Source organism: Emys orbicularis, chromosome 5, assembly GCF_028017835.1.
Source record: "Emys orbicularis isolate rEmyOrb1 chromosome 5, rEmyOrb1.hap1, whole genome shotgun sequence".
NCBI classification, from domain to species: domain Eukaryota; kingdom Metazoa; phylum Chordata; order Testudines; family Emydidae; genus Emys; species Emys orbicularis.
The window spans coordinates 43,159,649-43,184,985 of NC_088687.1; the positions used below are offsets into that span (position 1 = coordinate 43,159,649).

A 25,337-nucleotide genomic window follows, 5' to 3' on the forward strand; every position below is an offset into this window, starting at 1 on the left:
TTTCTCAGTATAACCTAAGGTGTGAATTTAATCTAGTATAGTACCACTATAGCCTCCTGTGTAGATGCTCTTATTCTGGGATAGTGGGTCATTTTTGGCATAGCGTTTGTCACTTCGGAAGGGGTTTATAACTAGACCGGTATAACTGATAATTTTTTCCCCATGTAGACAAGTCTTTAATATACCTTTATGAGCTTAACTTTAGGCACGCAGGTTAGAGAACTTTGGCCTAAGTTGTTGAACACATGGGGTAGGATTTTCAGAATTGCTCATTGTTGGCCTATCTCTCTACCCACATTGAAGTAAATGGCAAAAATTCAACCATATTTACATTAGAAGGTTTTACCAGTAAAATTTCTACCAGTATACAGCTGCTGACATTGCTATCACTAGTTTGTATTCACATTAGACTGTCTTTGCTGGCGCAGCATGCCCTCACACTGACAGGTTGTATTGGCAAAAGAAGGACAGCATGGTGATTACACATCCCAGTGTCACCAGGGCCATTGTTCAATGCATTTCCTTCTAAGAAATCTTTTGGCAGTGCATTGTGGGCTGCCAGTGCTCTTGTCAGGCAATTGTGGGAGTTGGGGGATCAAATTCCCACAGTTTCCTCTGTTCCATCCCATAATCTTCTCTTCCTCATGCTGGTTTTCCATCTTGTTGTCAGAATCATGGATGTGGAACAGATCAGTAGATCTGGCTTGTCTGTTTTAGAGACAGAGCAGCTGATTGTTCTGTACCTATGGCGCTACAAGTACCATCACAGCTGGGTCTGCAGTAGAGAAAACTGAAGAGGTGTGGATAATGTGGAAAGTGAATGAAAGTCACCAGGTGCTGCAGGCACTCACTGAGCAGCTGCACACTATGGAGCAGCAGTTTCTGAGCCTGTGAAATGAGCACCGAATGGTGGGATTGGCTCATGATGCAAATCTAGTGGCTGTAGAATTTTCATATGTGGAAGGCCACATTCCTGGAGTTGTGTGCCAGGCTCCCTTCAGCACAGAGACCCCAAAATGAGGGCTGCTTTGACAGTAGAGAAATGGGTGGTGATCGCTGCTCCGAAAGGTTTACTCTTGAGGGAATTTTGTACCAAAAAGTTACAAATTCTGCATGCAATGTTTTAAAATACTGCATATTTTATTTGTCAAAATAACACAATATAATTGCACCATTTTCAATTATTTTGGTAATTTAGTTCAAAATACCTGTCAGCAAGTACAGACAACAAAGATGATTCAGGAAATGTTTTTTGACAAATAGATTTCTTACTCCACAGAGCCAATGGAAATACTAATATTTCCATGTATGCTAAGCACAGAAGACTTTAAGGGTATGTCTACACAGCAAAGAAAAACCCACGGCTAGCCCGTGCCAGCCAACTCAGGCTTACAGGGCTCAGCCTGTGGGGCTGTCAGTTTCATTGCTGTTCAGACTTCCGGGCTTGGAGCTCAAGGCCCCCGCCCCCCCCCCCCCCCCCCCCCCCACGCGCAGAGTCCTAGAGCAGATGTGGGCAAACTGCGGCCCGCGGAACCGTCCTGCCTGGCCCCTGAGCTCCCGGCTGGGGAGCCTAGTCCCCGGCCCCTCCCCCGCTGTCCCCCTTCCCCCGCATCCACGCTGCCGCGCGGGCCGCACTCTGTCCCGCCGCTCTCGCTGGGCAGCGTGGGGAGCGCAGCTGGCTCTGGCTGGGTATCGCAGCTGCGAGCTCCTGCTGCTGGTAAGGGGGTGGGAAGCGGAGAGTCCTGGGGGGGCAGTCAGGGAGGAGGGGCAGTTGGATGGGGTGGAGGTTCTAGCGGGGTGGTCGGGATGGGGAACGGGGGGGTTGGATAAGGGGGTGGGATCTCGGGGGGCAATTAGGGACGGGGTGTCCCGGGAGGGGGTGCTCAGGGGACGAGGAGCAGAGGGCAGTTGGATGGGGGTGGGAGTCCCCGGGAGCTGTCAGGGGACAGGGAGCAGGGAGGCTGGATAGGGGGTGGGGGTCCTGGGAGGGAGTGGTCAGGGGACAAGGAGCAGGGGGGGTTGGATGGGTTGGGAGTTCTGAGGGGGGCAGTCAGGGGGCAGGAAGTGGGAGGGGTCGGATAGGGAGCGGGGGCCAGGCTGTTTGGGGAGGCACAGCCTTCCCTACCTGGCCCTCCATACAGTTGCGCAACCCTGATGTGGCCCTTGGGCCAAAAAGTTTGCCCACCCCTGTCCTAGAGCCTGGGCTCCAGCCCCCGTTCAGAAGTCTATACAGCAATGAAACAGCCTCGTAGCCCAATCCCCACGAGCCTGAGTTGGCTGGCATAGGCCAGCTGCGGGTTTTTCTTTGCTGTGTAGACATACCCTAAAGAGCAGAACATCTTTAGGAGTGAAGTTAGGGCATGACCTGGTACAGCACTTAAATATGTGCATAAAGTACAGCACCTGAGTATCCCCATTGAAACTAATGCTTTGCCAGCTTGCATCCTTAGTGAATGGCATGGTTAAGTAGTTCTCAGCATGTCACTGTAAAGTCACTGGAGTAGAATTGAAATTGTTCTAGACAATAGATTAGAAAGGAAATGGGAGTGGAGTCTCCAGCGTGGCAGTGGGAAGCGCAGGCCACTACTGCACAGAGGTAGGGGATCACCCTGCAGACCCTCCATCTTCCTCTGGGACACAGACTTGGTGGTGAGGCTGCACCTCACCCTGACACAGTGCCAGGCCTGAGCTTGCCTCAGAAACACATCTGGGCCCTGCCCCTCCATGTTAGCTTGGCAGGATCCAAGTGTGGAGGGGCTTAGTGTGGGTGATCCATGTATGGGATAAGAGGGTTCTGTGTGGGACAATCTAGGTGTGGGTTGCTCAGTGGGGGGTCCAGGTGCAGGGAAATGGGACTCTGTGGGGGGAAGGGTCCAGATCAGGGGTCTCAAAGTCCCAGCCCGCAGGCCATCTGCCGCCCGAGAACCTCCCCAGTGTGGCCTGCAGGGCTCTAGCAATTTTGGGGCTGGGTCTCTCCCTTGGCCCTGCTTGCCACCCCCGGGTACTCCCCCCCTGCGTGTCCCCTGGACAATTTAAAATGGCTCGGGGCCCCGCCCACCACCGGCAGCGCAGCTGAGCTGAGTGGCTTCCTGCGCGCTTGCTCCACGTGGCTGCCGGCCCCTCCCTGTAGACCCGGGGGGTAGTCTTGCATGCACGCCCATTTCTGACCCCCCCGAGGCGGTGATTTATGTCTCCCCTGGCTGCTCCTGATGCCAAACCAGATGCACCTGCTTGGGACCTCTGCCTGGGAGGGGCACATGAATAAATTATTTTGTGGGGAAAGAGTAAAATCTTGCACAATAGCGTGGAATTCATGTAGTCTCAGTGATCAGTTACTGGATTGTTTGCAAGCATTCTTCTGTATTTTTGATGTATTTAATTTGAATGCATTTTGTTTTTGAATGGATCGAATTATATTTGCGTTACTGTATTTTTATTTTACTGGACATTTTTTTTCTTCCTGCAAAAGTTTTTCTTTTGAATGCATCAACGTCCTGCTAAATTATCTATTTGGGAATGCTTTTTGGTTGCCTAAAGTATTCTTTGTTGTTTTTGGCCTGTTCATGCTACTGTGTGCTCTTAAAACAAATTGGCTACTTTAAAATCGAATTCCCTTTTCCCCTGCCCACTTGCAGTTGTCTGCCATTTTGAGGGTGTGTGAGAAGGACAGATAGGAGATAGTGAAGCATCGGGGGCTGTGAAGAAAGTTTGTTTTAAAAACCATGTGCAGTATGGGGGGGGTAGTGAATTACACCTTTTTCAGGGGGCTCTCTCTGAGTTTGGCTGGGTCTCAGAGCTTCTTGGGTATATGTGGGCTCATGTCTCACTCCTTAGTGAGCTCTTCATCACTGTGCAGTTCTGGTGTGCTCTCCTCAGGACATTACGGAGCATCCACTGTTAGTCACTAGTTGCTGGGGTCCCCACTCGTTATGGCATCTAGCTCCACATAGAGTGGCAGCTCTGAAGGGCAGCACCAAATTTTTTTGTTTTCCTCCATTGCCTTTTGGTAGGACTGCTGCAGTTCCTTCTCCATTGCCTGGCATTGGAACTCATCCCTGTCATATTTCAGTTTCTGCATCTCCTTTGCAATGTCCAAATAAACATCTTTGTTCCTGTGTGAATTCTGTAGTTACGGTTCCATTGCTCCTCTCCTCACTGGCTGAGGACATCCAAGACTACTTTCCTGTAGTAGGCAGTAGCACTAGGGTTCACTGGCATTTTAGCTGTAGCTTTACATGGAGCCATACCTGTGTGTTTGCAAAAGTGAGCTAGCAAGAACAGAGGCATTTCCAAAAACTCTGGACATTTTAAAGGGGGTCACTGTGACCATTAAGCAGAAGAATTCAAAAATTTGAGCAGAGAGCAGTCACCACGACTGTGTCATTGTGGCAATATTGCTGGAGGGCTGTTTGTACTGGTGCAGGTAATAGTGTCCACACAGGCATTGAACCAGTGTAAGTGTGTCAGTAGAGGATTTATGCTGCTCAGGAAGATGATTTAACTTGACCCGCAGTAGTTGAGGGTTTTGTCAGCAGGACTGAAAAGGCAGTGCCACGTGCGAAGCTGTGCTGACAGAAGGCAGGTTTTACCGCTAAAATTATGTAGTGTAGGTTCAATGGATTTTACTGACTTCAGTGGAGCAAAGTTAGCTGTCATTGAGTGCCTTGGAAAAATTCCTTGGCTGCTTGCTTTCAGTCATATCCTTCTCTTCCTTTCTCTTTAGTCTACATGAAGGATGGGTTGACTCTTATATCCTGCAGTGATCTTGAATGAAACTGACAGCTGCATACTTTAATTGTGTAGCAGTCTGCAAAAATTTGTCATAATTGGAAACAGTTTCCTGAAGTAATATTTGCTGTATTACACGCTACAGGTCTTGTACCAGAGGAGACAGAGGAAAATAATGATGGAGAAACAAGCGATGAAGACAGTAAACTGCAAGACCTGCCTCCATGTTGGGGATTAGACATTGTATGTGGGAAAGGAACAGATTTCAACTATGGACCGTGGGCTGACAGGCAAAGGTATTAAACTGAATTGCATTTTAAATATTAATCTTGAATATCATTTCCTGTTTGGAAATTGTTATGACGTCTCCATTGATATTGCTGCTCAGGCTGTTAATTGTACATGGTAGACTACTAAGTATAAACAGTCAAAATATGAAATTAAAGGACCTCTGTCCAGTAGTTTAGGCCTAATAGTAGGCTCAGCGTTCGCTGTTATGCATGTCCTCCAGAATTTAAGGACAATTCTTCACAAAGATAATAAGCAACCAATAAATTGTATTCCTATTTAATGAATGTAGTAGCTCTGATGCTGTCAAATTTCTGTATCTGTAGCAAATTTACACTTAAGTCATTTGAAAAAAAAAAACAAAAACCTCCACAGTTCTGCCACTTTCTGTATGCAATAAAACTGTAATGATTTTTTTGTGGAGAATTGGAGCAAAGGGATATTGTAAACTGTAACTCTTCATGAATTTTTCCCTTTAGATTAGGGTAGGGAATTAATAAGGAGGAAAAGATTGTTCTGTAAATTGGAATTATTGGTGGGAACAGGCAGATGCTTGATGGAATCCCAATGAATACTTGCAGGTTTGGCCTTTTGCCTTAAATTACAAGCCTAGATTCTACCACCATTTCTTACCTTGGATAGCACTTTACTCTGAGAGTAATTCCACTGAAGTCAGTGGGACTGTTTACAGGTACAGGTAAGGTACAAGTTGCATAAAGGTGACAATCTGCCCATTTAAGAAAAAAAATATTGAGAAGAATCACATACTTGTTATCCCTCTTGGATGTATGCCATTTACCCATCTGTGAAATTGTTGTGATTGACTACCTTATAGGAGTGTGAGAATGTGCAGATCATAAGGACTATAGATAGTAAACAATATCTTGAAGTACCTAAAGGAAAGAACTTCTGTGGACAGCATAGTGCATTCCTGGGAACATAAAACCTCTGATTTTTAGTATCACCAAGAAAATTTGCTCTCCTTTAGAACACTTCATATTTTAACCTGCTCAGTGATGGTGGCATTGTTATTGATCAGGTAAAGGATCCAAAGAGGTGGGTCTTTTCAAAGGAAAGGATGGAAGATGATAAAATACAGGTAGGATCTGATGAAAAAAAGTCTCATTCAATTACATCATGTAATGGGAGACAGCTAAAAAGTGACAAGTTTTTAAACTGCTTATATACCGGGGTCGGCAACCTATGGCACGCGTGCCAAAGACGGCATGCAAGCCGATTTTTAATGGCACGCTGCGGCAGCCGCTGGCCCCGCTCAGCCTGCTGCCGAACCCCGGCAGCGGGCTGAGCGGGGCCGACGGCTGGGACCCCGGCAGGCAGCAGCATGCCATTAAAAATCCTGCCCGGCCCAGCCCGCTCTTCTCTGCCCCCCGCCTACCACTCTCTCTGGCGGGGGCAGAAGCAAGCTTGGTCCTGCCGGCTGCTGTTGTAGGGCAGGCTCCGCCGGCAGCCAAGCTTCCCCCTCCCCCACCTCTTCCGCCAGCGTGCTGTGTCGTGCTCCGCCTCCTCTCCCTCCCTGCCTCCGATGGCCCTTGTGAGGGCGGGGAGAAGAGGAGCCCCAGCGCCCTCGCTGCTCAGACCGGGAAGGAGGCAGAGAAGAGGCAGGAGCGGGACCTTGGGGAATGGGGGGTGGAATCAGGGCGTATCCCTCCAGCCCCCTGCCGTGAGCCGCTCAGGGCAGGGGGCTGGGAGCACCCCCCAATCCCAGCCCACCCCCCCCAGCCGTCTGCCCTGACCCCTGCACTCCCCTCACACCCCAGCCCCCTGCACCCCCCATGACCCCAGCCCTGACTCTGGCACCCCCACACATACCCAGCCCCCCCACACCCCATGCCTTGACTCCTGCACCCCCTTATGTGCCCCCAGCCCTCTGCCCTGACTCCTACACCCTCCACACATACACCCGGCCCTGACTCCTGCACCCTCCACACATACCCAGCCCCCCACGCCCCATGCCCTGACTCCTGCACCCCCTCACACGCCCCCAGCCGTCTGCCCTGACTCCTGCACCCTCCACACACACACCCTGCCCTGACTCCTGCACTCCCCACACATACCCAGCCCGCCCACCCTGAGCACCAAATGGGAGCTCCTTCACCCCCCCCACATTCCTACCTGCACCCCTCGCACCAAATGGGAGCTGCCCAGGTAAGCGCTCCACACCCAAACCTCCTGCCACAACCCTAAGCCCCCTCCCTCATTCTAGCTCCTGGCCAGACCCTGCACCCCAACCCCCAGCCTGCTCCTTCACCCCCAGCCCTGTGCTCAGTGCACCCCCACCCTCAGCTCAGTGCAGAGAGAGAGGAAGAGAATGGGCCAGAACCAGGGAGAAGGTAGGTACCCACTCTATGTGGGCAGGGCCAGGACCCCAGACAGGCAGTGGGCTGAGCGGGGCCGGCAGCTGGGACCCTGGCTGGCAGGAGCCAGCGGACGGAACCCCAGACCGGTCCTGGCCGCCGGTCCCGCTCAGCCCGCTGCCAGCCTGGGGTTCTGGCTGCCGGCCCCTTGCCAGCTGGGGTCCCGGCCGCAGGCCCCGCTCAGCCCGCTGCCGGCCTAGGTGAACGGAACCCCAGGCCGGCAGCGGGCTGAGCAGGCCGGCGGTGTAAGATCAGCATTTTAATTTAATTTTAAATGAAGCTTCTTAAACATTTTGAAAACCTTGTTTACTTTACATACAACAGTAGTTTAGTTATGTAATATATAGACTTACAGAGAGAAACCTTCTAAAAAACGTTAAAATGTATTACTGGCACGCAAAACCTTAAATTAAAGTGAATAAATGAAGACTCGGCACACCACTTCTGAAAGGTTGCCGACCCCTGTTATATACCAATGCTAGAAATCTAAATAATAATACAAGGCACTCTAGAAGTGAACTAGAGTGCCTTGTATTAAATGAGGATATTGATATAATAGGCATTACAGAAACTTCGTGGAATGAGGATAATCAATGGGACACAGTAATACCAGGGTACAAAATATATCAGAAGGATAGAACAGGTCACGCTGGTGGGGGAGTGGAACTGTATGTGAAAGAAAATGTAGAATCAAATGAAGTAAAAATTGTCAATGAACCAAACTGTGCCATAAAATCTCTATGGATAGTAATTCCATGCTCAAATAATAATATAGCAGTAGGGATGTATTACTGACCACCTGATCAGGATGGTGATAGTGATTGTGAAATGCTCAGGGAATTAGAGAGGCTATTAAAATAAAACACTCAATAATAATGGGGGATTTCCACTATCCCCATATTGACTGGGTACATGTCACCTCAGAACAGGATACAGAGAGAAAGTTTCTTGACACCTTAAATGACTGCTTCTTGAAGCAGCTAGTTCTTGAACCCACAAGAGGAGAGACAATTCTTGATTTAGTCCTAAGTGGAACACAGGATCAGGTCCAAGAGGTGAATATAGCTGGAGCGCTTGGTAATAGTGACCATAATATAATTAAATTTAAACATCCCTGTGGCGGGGAAAACACCACAGCGGCCCAACACTGTAGCGTTTAATTTCAGAAAGGGGAACTACACAAAAATGAGGAGGTTAGTTAAACAGAAAATAAAAGGTACAGCACCAAAAGTAAAATCCCCAAATTAAAATACAGTAAGAGAACCAAAAAAGAGCCACTGTGGCTAAACAACAAAGTAAAAGAAGCCGTGAGAGGCAAAAAGGCATCCTTTAAAATGTGGAAGTTAAATCCTAGTGAGGAAAATAGAAAGGAGCATAAACTCTGCCAAATGAAGTGTAAAAATATAATTAAGAAGGCCAAAAAAGAATTTGAAGAACAGCTAGCTAAAGACTCAAAAAGTAATAGCAAAATATTTTTAAAGTACATCAGAAGCAGGAAGCCTGCTAAACAACCAATGGAGCCACTGGACAATCGAGATGCTAAAGGAGCACTCAAGGATGATAAGGCCATTGCGGAGAAACTAAATGAATTATTTGCATCGGTCTTCATGGCTGAGGATGTGAGGGAGATTCCCAAACCTGAGCCATTATTTTTAGGTGACAAATCTGAGGAACTGTCCCAGGTGTCATTAGAGGAGGTTTTGGAATAAACTGATAAACTAAACAGTAATAAATCACCAGGACCAGATGGTATTCACCCAAGAGTTCTGAAGGAACTCAAATGTGAAATTGCAGGACTACTAACTATAGTCTGTAACCTATCATTTAAATCAACTTCTTTACCAAATGACTGGAGGATAGCTAATGTGACACCAATTTTTAAAAAGGGCTCCAGAGGTGACCCCAGAAATTACAGGCCGGTATGCCTGACTTCAATACCGTGCGAACTGGTTGAAACTATAGTAAAGAACAAAATTGTCAGATACAGAGGTGAACATAATTTGTTGGGGAATAGTCAACATGGTTTTTGTAAAGGGAAATCATGTCTCACCAATCTACTAGAATTCTTTGAGGGGGTCAACAAGCATGTGGACACAGGGGATCCATTGGATATAGTGTATTTAGATTTTCAGAAAGCCTTCAACAAGGTCCCTCACCAAAGGCTCTTAAGCAAAGTAAGCAGTCATGGGATAAGAGGGAAGGTCCTCTCATGGATTGGTAACTGGTTAAAAGATAGGAAACAAAGGGTAGGAATAAATGGTCAGTTTTCAGAATGAAGAGAAGTAAATAATGGTGTCCCTCAGGGGTCTGTACTGGGACCCGTCCTATTCAACATATTCATAAATAATCTAGAAAAAGGGGTAAACGGTGAGGTGGCAAAATTTGCAGATGATACAGAATTATTCAAGATCCCAGGCAGACTGCGAAGAGCTACAAAAAGGATCTCTCAAACCTCGGTGACTGGGCAACAAATCGCAGGTGAAATTCAATATTGATAAATCCAAAGTAATGCACATTGGAAAACATAATCCCAACTGTACGTATAAAATGATAGGGTCTAAATTAGCTGTTGCCATTCAAAAAAGAGATCTTGGAGTCATTGTGGATAGTTCTCTGAAAACATCCATTCAATGTGCAGCGGCAGTCAAAAAAAATGAACAGAATGTTGGGAATCCTTAAGAAAGGGATAGATAATAAGAGAGAAAATGTCATATTGCCTCTATATAAATCCATGGTACACCGACATCTTGAATACTGTGTGCAGATGTGGTCGCCCCATCTCAAAAAAGATATATTGGAATTGAAAAAGGTTCAGAAAAAGGCAACAAAAATGATTAGGGGTATGGAGCATCTGCCATATGAGGAGAGATTAATAAGACTGGGACTTTTCATCTTGGGGAAAAAAGACGACTAACGGGGGATATGATACAGGTCTATAAAATCATTACTGGTATGGAGAAAGTAAATAAGGAAGTGTTATTTATTCCTCCTCATAACAAAAACTAGGGGTCACCAAATGAAATTAATAGGCAGCAGATTTAAAACAAACAAAACAAATTATTTTTTCACACAATGCACAGTCAACCTCTGGAACTCCCTGCCAGCGGATGTTGTGAGGGCCAAGACCATAACAGGGTTCAAAAGAGAACTAGATAAGTTCATGGAGGATAGGTCCATCAATGACTGTTAGCCAGGACGGGTGGGGATGATGTCCCTAGCCTCTGTTTGCCAAAAGCTGGGATTGGGCGACAGGGGATGGTTCACTTGATGATTACCTGTTCTGTTCATTCCCTTCGGGAATTTGCTGCCCTAATTCACCTAAGTGCTTTTAACATCTGAAGTCCATTTCAAGAACCCTTCACTTTCTTCAGGCAGGCATTAATGAATCTGCATAGGGTAATTCTGAAAAAATAATCATTTCTCAGCTACTGCAGCAGTCCGGTCTTGAGTGCACTGAAAAAAAGACCATTCTCATTCAAGTACTTTTATTTTTTCCAAGAAAGTATTTCATACATGGCTACAGTTTTAAAACCGTTCTGTGGAATTTGACCTTAGTTCACTGATGGACTCCTTATTTGAACCACATATATCAGGCTCGCCATGCTTTTATCATCCTCTCAGTTTCCTTTCTTATGGCTATATATTTGGTTCAAATTGCAGAAATTCAGACTACGTTCCGATCCACACATTCTAATTTCAAAGACAATTTGTTATTTTTATAGTTTCTGTGCTTCTGCCAATTATACACAATCAAAAAGTGACCTTGTCATCTCTCTTATCCTAATCTCCAAAACAAGGTAATTACAGTATATTGTGGTGGGAAGATGAAATGAAAGAAAAAATGTAACTGCTTGTATTTACTTTCTGGGATTGTTATACGTTATTCCTTCCTGTCATCCCCTCATAACATGCCTCTCCACCACAACCATCCCTGCATATATTTATTTCCTAGCAGTTTGAATATCTAGTTTATTTTGAGTTTGATTTCACTAACTAGGCAGATGTCTTTCCATTGATTAGGTTTGAAGATTTCAGTGTCTTGCAGCTTTATGCAAATGTTATTTCTTCCTTCACTTTCCTTACCTGTTGGCTGTCCAAGGACCTAATTCATTTACACAGACTGGTGGCAAAGAAATTTGTAGATGAGTCAAATTGTTTCTTTCCCTAAGAGTAACTATATTTCTCTTCTTGTTTTCTAGGGACTGTTTGTGGAAATTTTTTTTCCCACCAGATTACCAGGTTATGAAAGTCTCAGAAATTGCACAACCTGGCAAGCCAAGACAGATCCTTGCTTTTGAGTTGCGGATGAATATCATTGCAGATGCCACTATTGACTTGCTCTTTACCAAAAACAGGGTAAATAATGGCCAGGTGGTTAGAAAGACATTTTTAAGATAACTCTGAATCTTACAAGCTCTTGTGATTAGGTTGTCTGGCTTTTTGTTCGTGCATATTTTTATTTGTCAGGTGGTATCTAGAGATATTTAAATATGATATTTGGCGGGGGGGGGGATTTTTTTTTTTTTTTTTGCTTGGATCTTCCTGAATTCTGTGTAGAATCATGCGAGCTAGAAGAGAAAGGGAAATATAATCTTCTTTCATCCACACCAGTTCCTCTTTCAGCCAAGGATCTTCTGGTTGTTAATGTTAACTTATTCTCAGTATCATGATTTCTCATATTTTTTTAAACATTAAGGCCATGTCATCATCTACAAAGGATGTTCCCAACTAGGTGATAAGTAACTCCATGAAATTTCCCTCATGGAGTTTCCTACATAGTTTGCCATTATAATGAGGTTTCCCATGAAGGAGAGCTGGTTTCTAAAGCATTGAGGGGAAAGATGGGTAACTTAATGCTAATTGCTGGGTCTAGTGAGTGGCCGTGTTGCCTCTATGGGCATCACTCGCCCACTCTCTTCCATATGCATATCCTGAACCCTGCACAGGGGCTTTCAGAACTGAGAAGGTGCAATAATTCCAGGGACACAGCCCACTTTTCTGTCCCATTACTCATCAGGTCAGGTTATCCGATGCCATATTCTCATGGCCCTAAATCAGTACTTGTTATACCTCAGAAATTGTAAATATTTTCCTTTAAAATCATTGCTTGTAGATCCCTTGTTAATATTTAGCATGTTTAGTCCAAGGAAGACTACAGTCAACTAGATCCTTCTTTTTTAATTCTGACAATGTAACCATGAATAATGATGGCCAGAGGCATGACATACACTGGCTGAAGATAGGAGGAGAAATAATGTTTAAACTTTTTTCCCCCTCCTTTGGCTGGTGTAGGAAACCAATGCTGTACATGTAAACGTTGGAGCAGGCTCGTATTTGGAAATAAATATTCCCATGACAGTCAGTGAAAATGGTAAGTTGATGAGGCGGTTTATTTTACATTCTTAAGATTCTGCATCGGAGAAAACATTTATTAATTCATAGGATTGGGATATCCTAAGCTGTTCTCCCCTTATGGCTACAAAGGACCTATATTTCTATGTAAAGGAGCAATAATAACTTATACTTTCATAGTGCCTTTCATTACAGGATCTCAAAGCACTTTAAAAATACAAGTTTAACTCTTGTGAAGCTCTAATTGATATCAATAAGACATTGCCGTAACTTCTCCCTAGTTACTGAAAACAAGGCTCTTATTTTATTCATATTTTAGCATATTACATAAATTGTATCCGTACAAAGGCAAGTCCCATTTTTCAATGTGATTACCATAACAAGTCTTCAGAAACATCTTGGGTAATACATTGATGAAATATTAACTTAGTCATAGAAATACCGTGTAAAGTCAAGATAAAGATAAAGCTTGGGGTGGAGGGCTCTTCTGTTGCCCTCCCCTGTCGGTAAGTGTTGAAGTCCTATGTTATATATGCTGAAGTTCTCCTTACTTGCTTGTGCTTGTGTGTCTTATCTTTACCCTGCATATAAGGAGTAGAAGATGCAGCTTCCTTTTGAAGTCCATCATTGCCTTTCCTATCGCTCTCTGTCTCTTTTGGCTATTGTACATATATATTATCCCTATTGCCATAGTATCTGAGCACCTTACAATCTTTAATGTATGTATCCTCACAAACACCCCTTTGAGGGAGGGGAAGTACTGCTATCCCCATTTTACAGATGGATGACTGAGACAGAGACGCTAAGTGACTTGCCCAAGGTTTCACACAAAGGCTGTGACAAAGTTGCAAATTGAAACCTGGTCTCAAGAGCCCCAGAGTAGCCTTTTCTGGACCAGCAAGATTCCACAACTGCATTATCTTAAGCCTTTGTCATCCAACTAATATAGTGATTCTCTTCATGATGTGTTTTGCACCTCATGGTGTTTGTTTATAAAGTATTTGAATTTCTGTTTAACTCTTGCTTCTTTACTGTAACTCAGAAATAATCTTGTCACACAAGAGAAGCCACGATGTAAACATTATTTGTTCTGTCTGCTAGGCTACTCCCCTGCAATTAAAGGACAGCTTTTACACGTTGATGCCACCAGCAGTATGCAGTACCGAACTCTTCTAGAAGCAGAAATGTTAGCTGTAAGTCTACAGTAACAAAGCATCGTTAAGCACAGAGGTGCAGGTGTCTCTGATGGACATTTGGTTTAATATAAACATTTTTATATGGCTGGTATAAATGTTGTGCAAGTATAGAAAACAGTGCAATGATTGGGGGCATTTGTATATACTTTACAAGATCTCAGTCCTCCAAAGAATTATGCACAAATAATTTTATGCATGTTGAGTAATCCCAATGAAGTCTGAAGAACTACTTATGTGTGTAAAGTTAAACATTAATTTAGGCCCCTATCTGTGAAGACTTGAGTTTGCTAATCTCACTTAGTTTATAGGCATAACGTAATTTATAAACAGTCTCTTCTGGGAGCAGAACAAAGATTTAATAGTAGAGTGTTGCTCAGACTTGCATTGCTAAGACATCATTTCTCCTGCAAAATATACAATTGTATGTTAGCTAGTACACCTCCACCCCGATATAACTCAGTCCTCGGGAGACAAAAAATCTCACTGTATTATAGGTGAGACCGCGTTATATTGAACTTGCTTTGGCCCTCCCTGTCTCTTGTTCCCTGACCACCCCCTCCAGAGACCCCCGTCCCTAATCACCCCCAGGACCCCACCCCCTACCCAACCCCCCTGCTCCCTGTCCCCTGAGTGCTCCAACCCCTATCCACCCCCCCCACCCCCGACAGGCACTCAGTGGCAGTGGCGGGAAGCGGAGCAGCCCGGCTCCAGCCTGCTCCACTCTGCCACCTCCCCGCTGCGGCGCTCCGCTTCCCGCCGTCGGTGAGTGCGGGGAGGTTGGGGAAAGGACGCCCCCCCCCGCACTCACCTGCAGCGGGAAGCGGAGCGACACATCCCCAGCCTGCTCCACTTTCCTTGCCCCGGCCCCAGCCGTGTCGCTGTGGGGGGTGGCTGGGGAAAGGTCCTGCACTCACCTGCGGCAGGAAGCGGAGCGCTGCGGCTGGGAGCTGGCAGAGGGGAGCAGACTGGGGCTGGGCTGCTCCGCTTCCTGCCACCGGTGAGTGTGGGGAGGTTGGGGAAAGGACGCCCCTCGTACTCACCTGCGGTGGGAAGTGGAGTGATACGGCCCCAGCCCGCTCCAATCTGCCACCTCCCAGCCACGGCACTCCGCTTCCCGCCACAGGTGAGTGTGGGGAGGTTGGGAAAAGGACACCCCCCGTACTCACCTGCAGCGGGAAGCAGAGCGCTGTGGCTGGGAGGTGGCAGAGTGGAGTGGGCTGGGGCCGGGCTGCTCCGCTTCCGCTGCTGCCGGTGAGTGTGGGGGGGGAATCCCTTCCCCCAAGCTCCCTCCCCCGAGTGACACGGCTGGGGCTGGGGCGAGGGAAGAAAAGCGGGCTGCTCCCGGCCCCCCACTAATCCCCAGGGCCACTCTGGGACTGCGGGGCCCCCAAAAGTGCCCCCCCCACAGCTCCTGCCTCCCAGACCTTGGCAGGGGGAGCCCCTGACCGCCCCCGAGACCCTCTGCCCCTTAGCCAACCCCTCGGCCCCGGCCTGGTCCGGCACCCTTAACACGCTGCTCAGAGCAGCGTGTCAGAGCTTTACCGCCTTGTATGCGAACCCGCGTTATATCGGGTCGCCTTATATCTGGGTAGAGGTGTATACTGTGAAGTATTTTAAATACTTAGAACTAAATTACTTGTTAAGTATGACAAATATATTTTATGATGGATTAGCTTTTTTATTTGTGCATTTAGTACTTCATGAAATTCAGCAATTGTATTCCAGTTAAATTCTACTGAAATGCATATGCACTAGTTTTGAAAATGCTACCTTTCCCTGAATGACAAGTAAAAGTAGGCACTTAGTAGCCACAGTACATAGATGATTTGGTTTAAAAAATTGTTTATTTAGATGATATTTTGTAGTAGGCTGAGGAAGGTGGGGCCTTGATATGAAAGGTTAAATTAGATTATAAAGCGCTCAGTGTAACTGCTGCAACAGCAGATGGCAAATCTGTGGTATAATATGAGAAATTCATAGTAGAAGTTTTCAAACAAATGAATAAAGTGACAATTGACCTTCAGGCACAGAGAAAGATATTAAATTATTAAGAAACTGGAGAGGCCTTCTGTTCATCCCAGCAGGAAAATGGTTTTAATTATTCACCAAAGTGTACATGATTGACCCTTCATCTCAGCATTGTTCACACATTGTCATGTTTGAAGCTCATACTGATGCTTTAGTGTTTTGTTCACAGTTTCATATTAATGCCAACTATCCCCGGATATGGAACATGCCACAGACATGGCAGTGTGAAGTTGAGGTTTATAAAGCAACCTATCACTTTATCTTTGCTCAAAAAAACTTCTTTGCAGGTAACTTCCTTATTTCATTAGTATCTAAATATTTAATTTATGGAACATAAGTATGTCTGGCACAGTGTTTTTTCTTTGTCTTGTTGTTTTCCAAACCATTTTAGAGGAGCTGATAATGTTGTTTTAATGCAAGAGCAGATGGCCTTATGGTCCATGTGGTTACGTTTGTCTAAAATGGTGAATAATCTTGAGGTGCTAAAAATCCAAATTTTTTATTTCCTTTAATCAGGTGTTAATTTATGTTGTTTTTGTATGGTTGACTACCACAGTGAAGAATAACTTTTTTTTTTTTTTTTTTTTTTTACAAACAACAACAAAATGTATTGATTTGTGTTGATCATAACTTTTGAGATATTTCTTAGTTTAATATTGCTGATCTAAGAGACAAGTTGACCTGCATTTCTGGTTGACTGTAAACTCCGAGGGGTTGGGGTCCTGATGTAATTCTTTCATAGTTAAAACAGAATTGGTACTGATAAAATCATGACAACTCCTTAAAACATTTTTCTTCTAGTAAATTAAAGAAGAAATTTAAAACACTGAATAATCAGAAACTAAATTAACTTTGACAATTTTTAATGATGTCCTTTACATTCCTGTTTTTCTTTGTCTGTTTCTGTTGATTTTTTTTAAACTTGCAAACTTATGTACTTGCTGTTCTGTCATGTAATAGGTACACTTACTTTATCTGAAGCTTTGAGCTTAATGCTCAGTAAGTCAGACTTCAAAATCATACTTCTTGTCTTATCCTATACCGTTATTGCAGTTAATTATTAAATTGCATTTATATTTATGCATGAATATGATTTTAGTGTTTGCATATCTGTAAACAATTAGATTTCATTTTAATTTTTATTTTACACAAATAAAACTTGTACATCATTGATTCATCATTTTAATAGACTGAGGTAACTCTCTTTTGACTAGAAAGGTAAAGGATTGCTGAACTTTAGTAGTTCAATTCTTAGCTGGTGTAAATTGGCATAGTTCCCTGAAGCCAGTAGAGCTACAACGATCTACAGTCAAAGATCTGGCCCAACTACTTTTTAAAAGACTTCTCCAGAGTATTTAGTTTCACCTGATAAATTGCTAATAATTTGTCCTTTTTATTTTATATAATTTTAGATTTGATTCAAGACTGGTCCAGTGATAGTGCTCCTGATATTTTCTCATTTGTTCCCTATATATGGAATTTTAAAGTAATGTTTCATCAATTTGAAATGATTTGGGCAGCAAATCAACACAACTGGATTGACTGTTCCACCAAACAGCAGGAAAACGGTAAGAATGATTCTTCTGAAATTTTTTTTTATAATATTTAAAAAAAATCCCTATACCTGTTTTGTGTGATGTGTAGGCGATCTGTTGGGAGGTAATAAAAACTCATCACTAGGTACATTGTTTGTCAAGAGATATAAGGTTTTTCACATGCTCGCTACTGAAAACCTCTCACGCTCAAATAGAGCAATTCTTCTTTGGGTGATTGCACATGTCCATTCAATTGTAGGGTGTCTGTGTGTGCGATTGCACAGTTGTCAGAATTTTCCCCCTCAGCGCTACCTGCTGGGGCAGCACAAGTGCCCTCTGCTGCCTAGAGTACCATGTGCAGGCATAAAGATCTGAGCTGCCCCCAAGTCCCCTCAGTTCCCTCCTACCGCTCGTGACAGTTGTTATAGCTCTCTGTCCTTACTTCTGCAAATCTTCATTCAAACCTGTAAATAGTACCCATTGTATAGTTAGTGTAGTTTAGTGGTTGGTAGGCTTAATTTAAAAAAAAAAGTGTCTCTGACACCCAGCCTGGATACTGGCCCTAGTATCTGAGGTATGCCTCACTCTCTGGGTTTCAAGCACTGCCACTCTTGTGGTAAAGCAATACCTATTAATGACCCTCACCCCAGCTGCAAATGTGGCATTTGTAAAGGCTTCAAGCCACACTATTAAAAAAAAGACAGGGCAGCTAGGTTGAAATATCTGTTGCTGGAATCGGTGCTACATTTTCCATCAGAGCTGACTACCTTGGTCCAAGTATTGAGCACCTTTGGTGCTACTGGTGCTGAAAGGCAGATTGGCATTGCCAGTACCGAAGAAGAGGCATCAGAAATAGGAGTTGGTATTAGGATTGTTGAAAGAGACAAAGAGATCGAGCTCTTCTAAAGACTCAGGAGGTTGGTCAAAGAGGAGGCACTCTCCAGAGCACACCTGTAAACAGGGGAGTTTGTTGTCTCCAAATCCTAGTACAGGCGTGTCAAGATCAGCTCCAGAAGTTCCTTCATTGGCATCGCTTCGCACCCCAGTACTGCAGAGTTTCTTCCCAGTGCCATCTATTCCTGAAGCATTAGAGGCTGCAAGAGAGTTATTAAACCTCTCAGTGCTGCCATCACTGGCAGTTCAAGAGGCGTCCCTGGCACTCGCGCCCAAGGTCCCAGTGTCAGCACCTTCACCTCTGCACAGGGTAATTCAGTCTGATTTGACCATAAGGGTACGAATTAAGGTGGTGCCATTTAGGGGAAAGACACAGATGATCTCCCCGGGTCCTCTTCATCAGAGTCTGATCATTTTCACTGGTACTGACAGGTATGGCCCCCGCCATGATCACAAGAAGAGGTTTCTTCTTCAACGGACTCTGAAGTGGGATTCCTGTGTGTCCCACCCTAGCTGGTCCCATCATCAGGAGTATGTCATCTGCTCGCCCTGATTTCAGCCTCAGCACCAGCAAGGGGCTTATAGAAGGAACTCTTGGGTTACACACAATTGGGGACTGGGGCTGTACCAGTGGCCCGTTAGGAACCCGTGGGGATTTCCCCCTCAATAGAGAGCATCCCTGCTCAGCTAGCTCCATCTACTGGTTGTCAGGATCATCAGCACTGCAAACGCTCTAGCATCTGTCCTGAGCTTGGCACAGAAAATATTCAGAATCCCTGTCACAAGCAGCCACAAGAGAATCAGCATCTGGACCAGCCTTTGTTACCATTGACATCCTCTTTCTCAATTCCTGATGAGACCATTGTGGCAGAGCCAATTTCTCCATTTTGTGATGATTTTAAGACTCTTCAGGAGTTGTTGGGGAGGATGGCTATGACCCTGGACGTTCACCCAGAAGAAGTCCAGGAAAAATCCCACAAGCTGATGGACATGTTGACAGCTGCAGCTCCAGCTAGAATAGCTCTCCCTATTTATGATGCTGTCTTAGAACCTTCCAGGTCCTCTGACAGGCACCAGTTTCCCTGCCTCCAACTTAGAAATGGTGGAGAAGAGGTTCTGTATCCCCTCTGAGGTTCGAGAACCTATATAATCATCCCTCTTGGGCTCCCTTTGAAGTGGCGGTGGCCAATGAGAAAGGTAGACAGGGCACTGGCATCAACCTCAAAAAATAGAGGACAAGAAGCTGGATTTATTTGGGAAGAAGCTTTATTCCACAGATGGATTCAGCTGTGTATTGCAAACCAGCAAGCATTGCTGTGGTGCTACAATTTCATCGTGTGGGATACAGTTTTAGAGTTCAAAGACAAGCTCCCAGATAAGGTGAAAAAAGAGTTCCAGGCTTTAATAAAAGAGGGCAAGTTGGTCGTTAGAATGGCCCTGCAGGTGGGTCGGCATGTGGCAGATTGTGCCGTTTGCAGCACTTCTGCTATCATGATGAAGCATTTGTTCTGGTTACACTCTTCTGGCCTGCCTCCAGAGGCGCAATAGACAGTCCAGAACCTACCTTTTGATGGGCCATCGCTCTTCTCAGAAAAGGTGGATGACTCTGCATAGTTTCAAATATTCTAGTCCAACCCTGAAATCCCTGGACAGTGAAGTGGAAGGTGTTCCGATCTCAGTCCCAGTGTTTTCAGGAGTTTATCCCTCGAGCCCAATGCCAGCCAAGGAAAAGGAACAGATGTTACAAAAAACAGCAATCACCACTCTGTGCTTTTGTATCCGCCGGTTCATCAAGGTGGGCAGCATCTGCCAAGAGCTCATTTTGACGGGCACGTCGAGAACAGAATACTAGTTCTGAAAGTGCCATCTTTTTCTTTTCCCATTTTTGGAAACTGCCTGTCCCAAATCCATTGTGCTTGGGCCCACATCACAACAGATCTATGGGTTCTTCACATGGTGGAAGTGTGATATGTGCTCCAATTTATTTTGACCCCCTCCCACCCCATCACTCTTCACGCCTTTCTCACAAGGCAGTGTTACTGCAAGCGATACAATTGCTCCTCCTTATAGGAGGTGCAGGAGAGATCTCTCCTTTGTTCAGGGAAAAGGGATTTTACTCCCGATACTTCCTTATCCCAAAGGCAAAAGGGGGTCTCAGGTCTATTTTAGATCTAAGGCAGTTAAACAAGTTCCTGAAAAAATTGACATTCCAGCTGGTCATTCTAGCTTCCATTATTCCTTCCCTGGAGCTGGGGACTAGTATGTTGCTGTTGACTTAGACGCCTACTTTCACATGATGATTCATCAGAGTCCCAGAAAATTTCTGAGAATCACCGTCAGTGGTTGCTATTATCAGTTCACAGTGTTTCCCTTTGGTCGCTTGTCTGCCCTGTGTATTTTTTTTTTTTTTTACAAAGTGTATGGCAGTGGTAGCAGCATCCCACTGGAGGTCAGGGGTTGATGTTTTCTCTTACCGGTACGACTAGCTGATAAGAGCTTGATCCAGATCATAGGTGGTGTCCACCATAAGCATCCACCTCAATGTGTTCATCCTACTGATCAGCACAGACCTATTAGTCCTGTTAAACAGAACATATTGGAGCGGTTCTGGACTCAACAATGGCTAAGGCCTTACTACCACAGGCAAGGTTTCATGCAATGCAAAGCCTCATTCTGGACTGAAAGGTTTATACTCTCACCATGATGAGAAACTGTTTAAGGCTGCTGAGGCACATGGCAGCATGCAATTAAGTGTTCCAGTAAGCCAGACTGCATTTCAGACTCCTTCAGGAATGGTTGGCAGAAGTGTATTCTCCAAGAAGACACCATACAGAGATGTTAGTGCACTTACCACATCAGATTTTATCCTCCCTAGTTTGGTGGATAGCTCCGTCCAGTGTCTGCAAGGGAGTTCCTTTTGCCTTACTTCAGCAATCTCTTACCTTAATCATGGATGCCTCGGACCTGTGTTGGGGGGGCTCACCTGGGACCCCTGTAGACACAAGATGTCTTATGTCCCCAAGATCTCAGTCTACATATAGCTTGCAACTCCCTGATGTTTATCCAATTGGCTTGCATGGTGTTCCTTCCGTTCATCAGGGGAAGGGGCATATTGGTGTTGACCAACAATATGACCACCATGCTTTATGTAAACAAATGAGGGGAACCTGGTTCTCACTACTCTTTCAGGGAGCAGTACTATTCTGGGACTTCTGCATCGACATCTCCATATTTCTGAAAGCAGCCTACTTTGTGGGGCTCAGAATATGCTGCCAGATCTCCTGAGGAGGTTGTTTATCAATCACTACAAGTGGTCCTTTCACCCAGACATAGCATATCCACTTTCCAGCTCTGGGGAACTTCCCAAGTGGATCTTTTTGCAATAAAAGACAACACAAAACACCATTAGTTCTGCTCCAGAGCAGGGCTCAGCCTGGGTTCATCAACTGATGCTTTTCTACTGCTGATCTGGTGTTTTTTCCCCTCCGTCTGTCTTCTCCTCAGAGTTTTGTGCAAGGTCAAGCAGGACAAGTCCTAACTTAGATTGGTTCCCCTGGCATGGCCCCATCAGCACTGGTTTTCACAGCTCTTGGACCCCCTCAGTCAGTCCCCTATTGTCGCTCCTGCTTTACACAGACATAATTTCAGAGAATCATGTCCGTCTTCTCCACCCCACGTCTCCAGGCCCTTCTCCTGATGGCCTGGAGGTTTTATGGTTAACATCAGTGGAGGTACCATCTCTAGAGAGGTACAGGAGGTACTACTGAATAGTAGAAAACTATTAACCAGGACAACTCACCTTGCTAAATGGAAGAGATTTTTCGTCTGGTCAAGGCTGAATGGGGTCTCCTCTATTCTTGATTCTATTCAGCATGTGCTGGACTACCTTCTGTATCGGAAACATGAAGTATTGGTGAGTAGCTCGATCAGGGTACATCTACTGGCTATATTGGCTTTTTTGCCCTCCTGTGGGAAACCACTCCCTTTTTTCCAACCTGATGGCCTTGAGATTTGTGAAGTGTTTCAACAGACTGTTTCTGCACGTAAAGAACCCTATTCCGCCATGCAGCCTGAATCTAGTCTTAAGGCTAAGGTTCCCCCATTTGAGCCTTTAGCGACCTGCTCTTTTTTCATGTTTCAAGAAAGGTGGCGTTTTTAGTAGCCATTACATTGGCCAGGAGAGTGGGGGAGGTGAAGGCGCTAGTATCAGATCCTCCTGTGTGTGTGTGTGTGTGTGTGTGTGTGTGTGTGTGTGTGTGTGTGTTTGTTTTTGTTTTTACACAGATAATCTACCTTCGTCCCCTTCCAAGTTTTCGTATTAACCAAGTAATTTTCTTACTAACCTTCTTTCCAAAGCATCATGGTAATACGGGGGAGGAGAGCCTGCACACTAGATATTAGGAGAGCTTTAGCATTATATATAGAATGGACTAAACCTTTCAAGTCTTTGTCTCAATTTTTCATTGCATTTGCCAGCAGAATGAAGGGCAGTCCTGTTTCCACGCAAAAGATTTTTTTCATTTTTTAACAGTTGGCCAACGTGAAGTTGCCAGATAGTCATTCAAATAGATCCAAAGTGACCTCTGCAGCATTTCTGGCTAATGTGCCCATATTAGACATTTGCAAAATGGCAACTTTTGCACACTTTTGCCTCTCACTATGCTATCACTCAACAATCTAGAGATGCTAAATTTGGATGAGTGATCCTCCAGTCCCTGTTCAAATAGACTCCAGTTTGGACTGCTTGTGAGTTACCTACAGTGGAGTGGACATGTGCAATCACTGGAAGAAAAAACTATCACTAACCTTTTAGTAACTACAAAAACACCAAGGAGTCCGGTGGCACCTTAAAGTCCAACAGATTTATTTGGGCATAAGCTTTCATGGGTAAAAAAACCTCATTTCTTCAGATGCTGAAGAAGTGAGGTTTTTTACCCACAAAAGCTTATGCCCAAATAAATCCGTTAGTCTTTAAGGTGCCACCGGACTCCTTGTTGTTTTTGTGGATACAGACTAACACGGCTACCCCCTGATACTTTCTGTAACTGTAGTTCTTCAAGATGTGTTGTACATATCCATTCCACAACCCTCTCTCCTTTCCCTCTGAGTCTTTCCAGTAGGAAGGAACTGAGGGGGGTTGAGTCAGTTTGGCTCTTTATACCTGCCCGTGATGTGTGAGGCAGCTGAGGACACTTGTGCTGCCCTGACAGGTAAGGTAAAAAATTCTCTGCCAACTATTGCATTGGAGTGCACAGGCACCTACAGTGGAATGGACTTGTGAAACACATCTCGAAAAATAACAGTTATAGAAAGGTTATACAAACTTGTGAGGAACCTCTTTAGTTCATACTTTATTTTTATTTTTGAAGGCCCTTCAATGTCTGACAAGGTAATAGAGGACTTTAATAACATCACAGTTTGCTGTATTACTACTCGCTGCAGCTATCAAGTTTTTATTGATTTTCAATTAACTTACTTTAAATGTACACTCATACATAGACTTCCAGAGATTTTTTTGAACCTCATGCATTAGAAATTTCTACCTCCTACTCTAATCAAAATTAGCGAGACCACAGTTCTACTATTAAAACAACCATAAAAAGTGCATTTTAGAACACCAAAGCTTTTTAGCACAAAGCTCTTGGCTCCTAGATACTACACTAATGAGCACTTTACTAATGTTGCATGGTTTCAGTGTGAAAAGGGAATTGCTGGTGAAAGGACAGAAGGTAATTGCAGAGAACATAAGTACATAAGAATGGCCATAGTGGGTCAGACCTATGGTCAGTCTAGCTCAATAGCCTCTCTTCTGACAGTGGCCAATATCAGGAGGAATAAACAGAACAGGCCATCATTGAGTGATCCATCCCTGGTTGTCCACTCGCAGCTTCTGGCATTCAGAGGCTAGGGACACCCAGAGCATGGGATTGCATCCCTGACCATCTTGCCTAATAGCCATTGTTGGACCTCTCCCCCATGAACTTATCTAATTCTTTTTTGAACCCTCCTATAGTTTTGGTCTTCACAACATCCCCTGGCAATGGGTCCACAGATTGACTGTGTTGTGTGAAGAAGTACTTCTTCCTTTTGTTTGTTTTAAACCTGCTGCCTATTAATTTCATAGGGTGACCCCTAGTTCTTGTGTTTTATGTAGGAGTAAATAACAATAGTTCTCTATTTTATTTTCTCCATACCATTCGTGATTTCACAGACCTCTATCATACCCCCTTGAAGTCATCTCTTTTCCAAGCTGAAAAATACCAGTCTTTTAAATCTCTTCTCATACAGAAGCAGTTCCATACTCTTAATCAGTTTTGTTGCCCTTCTCTGTTCCTTTTCCAATTCTAATGTATCTTTTTTTGAGATGGGGTGACCAGAACAGTACACAGTACTCAAGGTGTACCATGGATTTATATAGTGGCATTATGATATTTTCTACTTTATTAGCTATCCCTTTCCTAATGGTTCCTAAACTTCTGTTAGCTTTTTTGACTGCCGCTGCACGTTGTGGACGTTTTCAGAGAACTAAACACAATGACTCCAAGATCTCTTTCTTGAGTGTTAGCTAATTTAGACCCAGTCATTTTGTATGTATAGTTGGGATTCTGTTTTCCAGTGCGCATTACTTTGCATTTATCAATATTGAATTTCATCTGCCGTTTTTTTGCCCTGTCACCCAGTTTTGTGAGATCCCTTTGTAACTCCTCACAGTCTACTTTGGATTTAACTATCTTGAGTAATTTTGTATCGTCTACAAATTTTGCCACCTCACTGTTTATCCCTTTTTCCAGATCATTTATGAATATGTTGAACCGCACTGGTCCTAGTACAGATTCCTGGGGGATGCCACTATTTACGTCTCTCCATTCTGAAAACTGACCATTTATTCCTACCCTTTTTTTCCTGTCTTTTAACTGGTTACTGATCCATGTGAGTGTGAC

At 44.6% G+C, this 25,337-nt stretch overlaps 1 protein-coding gene across 1 annotated transcript in view; it reads left to right on the forward strand.

The window, feature by feature from the left end:
• The window catches only part of BLTP1 (bridge-like lipid transfer protein family member 1), a 242,134-nt gene that overhangs the window by 65,288 nt on the left and 151,509 nt on the right, over nt 1–25,337 (forward strand). Inside the window, exons 11-16 of the mRNA XM_065404647.1 lie at nt 4,874–5,024; nt 11,591–11,747; nt 12,684–12,762; nt 13,845–13,936; nt 16,137–16,254; nt 17,380–17,535. Of these exons, the coding sequence (XP_065260719.1) occupies nt 4,874–5,024; nt 11,591–11,747; nt 12,684–12,762; nt 13,845–13,936; nt 16,137–16,254; nt 17,380–17,535 (753 nt within the window). The remainder of the gene's footprint in view (nt 1–4,873; nt 5,025–11,590; nt 11,748–12,683; nt 12,763–13,844; nt 13,937–16,136; nt 16,255–17,379; nt 17,536–25,337) is intronic.